Source organism: Perissodus microlepis, chromosome 5 (assembly GCF_051167445.1).
Source record: "Perissodus microlepis isolate ML-2025 ecotype Zambia chromosome 5, ASM5116744v1, whole genome shotgun sequence".
Taxonomy (NCBI): domain Eukaryota; kingdom Metazoa; phylum Chordata; class Actinopteri; order Cichliformes; family Cichlidae; genus Perissodus; species Perissodus microlepis.
Window position 1 is genome coordinate 27,826,346 of NC_140465.1, and position 8,871 is coordinate 27,835,216.

The following is an 8,871-nucleotide window of genomic DNA, read 5'->3' on the forward strand; positions in this document are numbered from 1 at the left end:
TGCAGATAGTAGGCTCAAATATTTGGCAATAATACGAAAGCACGAATCTGCTGCTGGTGGTGTAAAGGACATTTTCTTGGAGCCCCTTATTATGACCCGAGCATCATTTAACACCATGGCCTACCTGAGTACTGTTGCTGATCATGTCCATCCTTTAATGCCTATAGGGTATTCATCTTCTGATGGCTGCATCCAGCAGGATGATGCGTCATGTCACAAATCTCAAAACTTGTCAGACTGATTTCTTGAACATGATAATGTGTTCATTGTACAAATGGAAATACACCTGACTAATGTTATGCAACTGTGTGATGCTATGAATATGGACATACCAAAATGTCGAAGGAATGGTTCCAGCACCTTGTTGAATCTTTGCCATGAAGAATTAAGACAGTTCTGAGAGCACAAGGGGGTTCAAAGCTGTACTGGCAAGATGTACCTATTTTTCCAGTGAGTGTATTAATGGAAAACTGATACTTAATTAAATTCTGGTTATTAATAATTTAATGTTAACAAACAATTAACTGATAACAATGTTTAGTGATTGGTTTACATCTGTTTGCAGGGGTCACTGTAAAGTTGTAAATTATATTTACCTCTGTAAATGGTTAACAGTGTGTAGCTCATTTATAAGCATTGCTTGAATGGAAACTGATATTTATAGTACTTGATTTAAAGAACGGATATTTAGGGAAGTGCAATGATAGCGTCGCAAAACAAGCTTGCGAGTCCTCTTTTATTCACTCTTTAGTTTTGGTTTCACTTTTTTGGTGACCTTGAGTTACTCTCCCTGTCTGAATAGGTTTAGGGAAAGACTATGGCGTGGGTTAAAACCTGATGAGTTAGTAGTGAAACCTGTATCACTATTGCCACCACAAATGAGTCACAGGAAAAATGCTAAAGGAAACCCCGTGGGTGTCTCTGAAATGACAGCAGGGTTCAGTAAATGGCAGTATCTGACGCCCTTGGGATAAGAACAGGTTCACTGATCACCAATAACCCTCAGTACAGTACGCTTTATCTGCTGTAAAATACTACACACACACACTAATATCTTACTCATAAAGTAATTATTTGATGTGTATGAAGATTTTTAAACATCGTTTTATGTAAACTAATAAAGTTTTAATTATTGATCAGTTGGCCATTTACAAGCAATAGTTATCCAACTTAAGGGTTTCCAGGGAGTGCTGGAGCCTATCCCAGCTGCTATAGGGTGTGAAGCAGAGTAGCAGTTCATCACAGGGCAAACACACAGAGAGACAATCGTTCAGGCAGTGGGAGGAAGCTGAATCATTCTGAAGAAACCCACACAGGGAGAACATACATCCTCACAATGAGTGGTGTGACAGAGGTGTTAACCACCTTACCCCAAAAAGTCAAACAAATACAAAATTGGTTGAAAATGAAGATTTGTTAGAAGCATTTGGGGGATTTTTTTGAACTCTTTAAGCTGAAAACTGCTCTTTACTTTCAGATTTTTATAATTTTAGCAGTTTAGATTATCCCCTCACTGCGTTTGTCCTGCTCCATATAATCTCATATGGAGACGGTGCCCCACATGTTGACTTACTTTAGTGAACTCATGTGAGCCTCACAAGGAATGTGTGGTTCATAAAGAGGCATCACTGAACCCCAAAATGCTTACCAGCTGCTGATATGAAGCAGATTAAACATTTCATGCAACAGAAGAACTGAATGCACGAGTGCACATTTATTATAAATAAAATAAACTATTTGTTCTTCATATGATCCATTTCAAACCGGTTTATTAAAGTTACGTATACCCAAATTTCACACTGCGCCTTCCATATTGTACTACTCAAAAACATTTCCCCACCTCTAATTTGTTGGGATCTCATTTAGCTGCTATAATGGGTCAAACTTTGTCGAGGTCTTTCCTTTAATCAGTCACCGCTCTGCTATGCCAACCCTCTATTTTCTGACGACTGCTCGATACAGGATTGCAACATCGAAACCCCGCCCCCGCTAGATGACGACACCGGGGGAAAAAATATCGAAACCAAACAGAGCCGAAGTCACTCTGAGTCCGCTCAGCAGTCCGGCTGAAAGTTCTGAACTGCAGCAGGATCCGTGGAGACCGGAGGGGATCTTATCCGGACCGGGGTCGTTTTAATGAGACCCGCTGATAGACGGATAAACGGACAGACAGGAGGACCCGAGGACTCGCTTTGTTCACTTTATCTCCGGATATTCACACAGAGAAGAACTCAGAAGTTTCTCTTCTCTATTTCTTTTTCACACATAAGTTTTGCCGATTTTCTTTCTTTCTGCTGCTTTTTCATTGAAACCAAAGAAGTCGCTCAGAAACCGCCAGCTGACTGACGACAGGTTGCGCAACCTAGACAATAAGAAGCAAACAAAGACGTCACCACCAGTTCTCCCAGTGTCGCAGCTGCTGGTCCCAGTTGTTTTTATGTCTACACCGATTTCTGCTGCAAAGACAGACAGAAGCCAGCACCTCAACTCCGACTCTACTGGATTTCTACTAAATCTACTGGCTTCCTGTTGACCTGCAGTCCGGACCAGTCTGCCTCAAGGTAAAAAAACAACCTGGCTACTTAACAAAACTAACCAAACCATAAATGAATGCGCCTGTACAGACACATGTAAATAACATTCAAACTGTTACTTATAAAATGCAAAAGTATTATCTGTGAAGTGCACTTGAAGTATTACGTCATATTCACGTGTATTTCACTAAGCTTCGTGCATTGTCAGTTTATAAAACGATAATGCAGGTGTATGAGGCAGAGAAAAAGCGCTGTCCTATGAAATATGAACAATAAAAATAGCAAAGATCATTCCTAAACTTTAAAGTAGTTGCTTGAGAAAATCGAGCTGGAGTTTCGCTTTGTTTCCAGGTATGACGTGCTCATCATCATTTGGGTTTTGCGCTCTCGTTTCCAGGAGTAAAACCTGAAACTGAACTTTTAGACAGCTTCCCCCATATTTTCAAGCCTGCAGATCTGAGCTGATGAAAACTGAAGCTGTAAGTTTTATGAAAAGTTAGGACCTTGAATGATTTACGTTTAAAGGCATGTTACAAACTGACTGGATTGTAGCAGTCTGAGTGTGCAGTGTGAACACTAATCATAAACAGACAGATGCATTAAAAACCTCCCAGATTGACACAGTAGACTCAACAGCAAAATACGGCATCAAATAAATTATGAAAATAGGAAGAAGAGAATAGCTGAAAAGCTCTGTAAAAAGTAAAAGTAAATTCTACAAATCAGATTTTCATTTAAGTTATTTAAGCAAAAATGCCAAAAGAAATTGGGATTTTATTGGAGTGACCGTTGAGTATATCTGCTGCATATCTGAGTTTCTGACCAAGTTAAAAAACAAAACAAAACACTACAGTGCCACACTGTTCCCGTGTGGTTCAAAAGGTTCAGTGGTGAAAACTGCTTCATCTCCTTTTACCTTTAAAGTACATTTGTGGACGGTCAAAACACGGTTCTGACTTATCATTCAGATGGAGATAAGAGTAAAAATCATAAGTGAGGCTACGTTAAAGACTTAAGCAAACTCAGAAACAGGAATACACACAAAAAGCCGAGATTAAACTACAGAATTAAGAAACCTTATAACAAATACCAGTGGGATTTTTGATAACTGCATTTACTTAAACTCAGCCTCGTCACAGATCTGCTTTACCTTTTTAGATGATAAAGTTGGATTGTAATTAAGATTAAAAAAAATAAAATAAATGTTAACAGTTGTGTAAACTCCCGTTTCCCACGAGCTCTAGCCCCTCTCAGTTTGAAAATGAAAATAAAAGTCAAAAGTTTATTCTGTTAGTCTATTTAATAACTGTTGTAATTTTGCTGAGCTATCTAAACAATTCCAGCAAATGTTCACTTGTTTTTGAATATGAAGAATAAACAAAAGAAACGGGCATCATTAACAAAATGCTGAGTGCCACTACATTTCAGCACACACTGTTACACACCCCACAAACGCTTTCTTTTAGATTATTTTTAAGAACCGGATTTCTGATTATGAGCTGAACAGAACGTCATGGAGAAATCATTCATCTTAGATTCAGTGTTTGTGTATTTGGGGGTGGATGACGTTGCTGCTGTGACTCAGGGTGTTTCAGCAGAGTGAAAGCAGCATTGCCCCACAGCAGGCAACATAGCGTTACCACAGCGACCACAGGCTCTAAAAAAACTTTACATAAGTCTCACTCACTCGCACACACACACACACACACACACACACACACTCTCTCTCTTGCATGTGTGTGTGTAATTGTTGACTGTATTTAAAGCCTGTTTAAACTACAAACTGTTGTGCTCTGATGCAACTATCTGAAAGCTGAAGCACCCATCAGCTTACAGGAAGTTGCATCATGAAGCCTATAGACACACCGAGTGTGTAACATGTGAGCAGCGGAGACGCAGAACACGGAGAGATATGATACAAATATAACTTCTCTTACTGTATGTGAAAGTGTTACTGACAAGTGATCAGCGGACAGAAGGGGCCAAGTCAGAGTGTCACCTGCAGAGGGCGCTGCAGTGCGGTCACGGCCTCTAAAATTAAACAGCCAGCAAATTACCAAACACTGAATGAAACATTACTTAATCATTAACAATAGTGCGCTCCTCTTCATAGTAACTGTTTAGGATTAAGGATTTCTGCAATTTTTAAGAGCTTTTTAATGCTGCATAAATTGAGACACTTCACCCTTTTAACAATCATACTGACCATATAATGACAAAATGCATTTATAAAGGTGCAATGCACAGATACACACGCCCGTTATTAGTGCTAAGTAAGATACTAATAAATTACCAGAATCTCAGAAAATCCCGTTTAAAATGCTCCAGAAGTAACTAACAAGAAAAGCAAAGTAAAGAGGACAAGTTCAGTGATTGAATTAGTGGAGATGAGGCCACCCAGAGGTCAGATTGGGGGAAAAAGTGTCAGAAAGCGAGGGTTTGGAGCACTCTGAATCCTGGCCTTTTGGCTCACAGGTATTACTTCTAGATATGGTGGCTTTATTCATTGAAATATTGGCTGTGTTTAATTGGGATAGTTTGGGACTGTACTTGCTGCAGCATATTACATGGAAGTGTACATTAACCTGATGATGTCCCCAATCACAGATGAGCGCCAGCGTGTCTACAACCAGATCTCAGCTGTGTCTTAAGAGGCTTCTGGACAAGCCTCAAGGCGATTCACTGAAATGTAAACGAGCCCGTCTGGCTCCACCCCCTACCTCTACTGGGATATCACCCTGCCTGAGACCCACAAGCCCCGCCCCCACATCCAACTCGAGCCAGTCCTCATCAAGAGTTGGGTCATATTTCCTCTTTGAACGGTGTGAGAGGGAAGAGACCTACAGGGCTGTGCATGTGCACACACAGCAGCAGTACACCTGTCAGGTAACACTCAGAAAAATGTCACTGTTACTTTTAATAAGAATTGAATACATGTTAAAAACTGTACTGTCGATACTTCAGAAGTAGTGCTAATGATAATATTAGGAAGAGATTACTGTAAAACACTTGTGAAAGTAGTGACCGTATTGTACATCATACTAAGTTACCCATGACAGTCACTCCTTTTTTTTCCCACAGGTGCTCCCACTGCGTGGATACCAGGAGCGGTTGGCGGCCTATGACCGGATTGGTAAACATGAAAACATCTGCGCTCTGCAGGACGTTGTAATTGGCCAACACAAGGTGTATGTCTTCCTGCCTGGTCACCACGGTGACATGCATGCGTATGTGCGCAACAGGAAACGCCTGAACGAGGAGGAGGCGGGGCATTTGTTCGCCCAGATGCTGAATGCTGTCATGCACTGTCATGACCACGGAGTCGTTCTGAGAGACCTGAAGCTCCGCAGATTCGTTTTCATCGACAAATACAGGTGAGACTCCGAGACTGGTGCTTTGGTAATAGCACTATTACAGCAGTAATACCTGAGACTGTAACAGACAGATGTAGGGCCCAGGTGGAAGTGCTGTGAAATATTAACTTTAATGGCCTGCAGGGGGAGACTCTTGTGGTTACAAAATACATTCACGAGGCATATCATAAATGGATACAGTCCATTCACGCTTACATTTGTAGTCACAAAGGTCCATTTTGAGGGAGTCTAAAAGAATGCATACTACTCCCAACAAATGGACAAGTATAAATATTGCTATATTGATCTTACTAGCATGAAGGAGGCATACGGGGGAAAAAAAAAGTACCTTTATTAGTACTTTTACTGTATCTTACAGTCTTGGCTACTTAGCCAAGACTGTACAAATACTACAAATATTGCTGCTGATAAACTTCTGTCTGACTAGTGTTTTCTTTTTCTTTTCCCAGGACTCGTCTGGCACTACTCGGACTTGATGACTGCGTGCTCCTGCATGGTAACAACGACGATGACTCTCTAACAGACAGACATGGCTGTCCTGCCTACGTTGGCCCTGAGCTCCTGACCAATGGGAATGGGTCGTACTCAGGCCGTGCCGCAGACATCTGGAGCCTGGGCGTGACTCTGTACACAATGCTGATTGGCCGATATCCTTTTCAGGACACGCAGCCTGCTGCGCTGTTTGCTAAGATACGCCATGGAGCATTTAGCCTGCCCAATTGGATGTCGCCAGAGGCCAAGTGTCTGATTGGCTGCATGCTAAGGAAATCTCCCACTGAGAGACTGACGGCATCTGAGCTGCCGATGCACCCGTGGCTTACCAAACCTCGCATGCCACACAGCAACATGCACAAGATACATCACAGCTCCCACACAACACTACAGAATAAACAAGAGGACAATGACCAAGTGGTGCCAATATGGACTGAGACAAATTAAAAGACATCTCTATTTCCTTGTGAGGACCTGAACTGCTATAATGAATCCCTGCAGCCTGCAGCCTAAACCTGATTCACACTTCAGGTGTAAAACCTAATCTGGACTATAAAAACAGCGTCTTCGAGATGTGTGGCTCCATCCTCACACCTCAAACTCAAAACTCCAAAGAGGTCTTCACAGATATAGACACATTAAAAGCACAGCCGCACTACAGAGACAGTCTAATCCTGGATTACTTGACCCTTATGTGCCTTCTTTCTCCACCTGTGTCTCCGTTCAAGCCCCGCCTCTTTTAGGTGGCAGGGCCTCCAAAGGTGGTTTTCTTTCTCAAATTTTCCTTAGAGTGGACTCCCAGCAGTCACTTGTTCCAGCAGTAACGGACACAAATGAGAACTAATGGTGTGTTCAGGTGCACATCCTCAAAAAGTGCAGTGGAGAATATCCTACATCCCAATCTGCCCAACTAACATGTACTTGAGCAATATGATTAAGCAACTGTCATCTACTAGACTGCCCCTCATAAACTGAAGGTTTGAACAGCAGATGGGTGTGGCTTCTGTGCTCAGTGCTATCAAAGCTGTATATTAGGCATACTTGGCCTCACTGACATCAGATAGAGCCAAGTACTGCAATAAATTGTTAAAATAGTGTTTAAAGGAAGGTTATGTATACATATGTTGACCTTGTTATTTGAAAATGTTAAAGGTTTAGCATTATATTTTTATATATAACAATAAGGCATAATAGGTCCCCTTTAAGGGCAAAAAAAAAATGTATTTGAGTGTGTTGAGAATTGACCTGAACGCACCTTTATATTTAAAACTGTGGACTCAAAAGGAGGTGGAGCTTAAAATGGGACATAGCTTTTTTCTTTCAGTGTTTACAATGCTGATTTCCTTCTGTGATTGTGAGAAAGATCAAACACATCTTTCTGAAAAACATTAGGAACCAGATTATAATTTTTTCTAAATATAAAAATGGCATTGAAAAGGAATACAGCTTCAGCTATCAGTGTTCTCATCCATTTTTACACAAGCAGAGAGCAGCCATGGTTGATAAAATATTTTTCAGACCTTAGCAGACCTTAAGATCAAAACTTAATTGGGTAATTTAATATAATCTGTTTTTTGTGGACTTATAAAAAAAACCTGTATCTCATAATAATCTCCACAAATTATTTATATTTTGATACAAACTTATAAACTGTTTTCTCATGTTTGACATTTATTTGTGAATGAATAACAACTGTGTTTATTCTGGGACACATCTTATTCTCTCACAATGTCACTGAGCAATTTAATTTGGGAATAACTGAGGATAAAGGAGAAGCAACATTTGTTGACTCATTAAGAAAATAATGAAGTGATGATCTTGAGATAATGGAATACGATTAATCCTCACTTACTGGTCTTGTGTGTCCATTGAGGACGATAATAATTAGAAACAAACCTCAATTCAGACAATAAGCTGCTTCCTGGTATGCTGTATGATTCTGGTCCCACTTACAGATGAAGAGAAGAAAAATAAAGGTTTTGAAAAATGTTTTGGTGTCAAAGGTTTTTTTTGTTGAATTTTAATTAAATAAACTTGACGTGTTCTGAGCCTGCATGCATATGGTCTCTTACATGTACACACAATCCCCGTATTATCTTAAGACAACATTTTGTCAAGTCTGAAGTGTACTTGTACCAGCATTTTGGTATCATTGGCTTTCAATTTTACACCCTTAATTTTTAAACATAATAATAAAAATAATACATGTTTGTATATAACTGTGCAAACAAGTGAATGACCCTTAGAGGTGCTAGAAAGAGAGACAAGGTCTGTTGACCTGTCTGTGCAAGTGCAAAGTTTAGGGTAGCTCTATATTCAGAGAGGGTCTTGGGAAAAACTGATGAAATTTCCAAAAGTGGTGCAGAGTATCATCTGCTAATCATCCAGTTTCTCCATTTCTCCCCCCCCCCCCCCCCCAAAGTAATAAAGAACTGGAGAGTTGCAGTAAGAGTAGTCTGAGTATAACTGGA

At 40.4% G+C, this 8,871-nt stretch overlaps 1 protein-coding gene across 1 annotated transcript; it reads left to right on the forward strand.

The window, feature by feature from the left end:
• The first annotated feature begins 2,003 nt into the window (after nucleotides 1-2,003).
• On the forward strand, nucleotides 2,004-8,821 carry LOC146387501 (tribbles homolog 2-like). The gene is made up of 4 exons (XM_084929151.1): nucleotides 2,004-2,561; nucleotides 5,142-5,420; nucleotides 5,616-5,908; nucleotides 6,358-8,821. The coding sequence occupies exons 2-4, from the start codon at nucleotides 5,142-5,144 to the stop codon at nucleotides 6,845-6,847; spliced, it is 1,062 nt and encodes a 353-aa protein (XP_084785277.1). The 5' UTR covers nucleotides 2,004-2,561; the 3' UTR covers nucleotides 6,848-8,821.
• The last annotated feature ends 50 nt before the right edge of the window (nucleotides 8,822-8,871 follow it).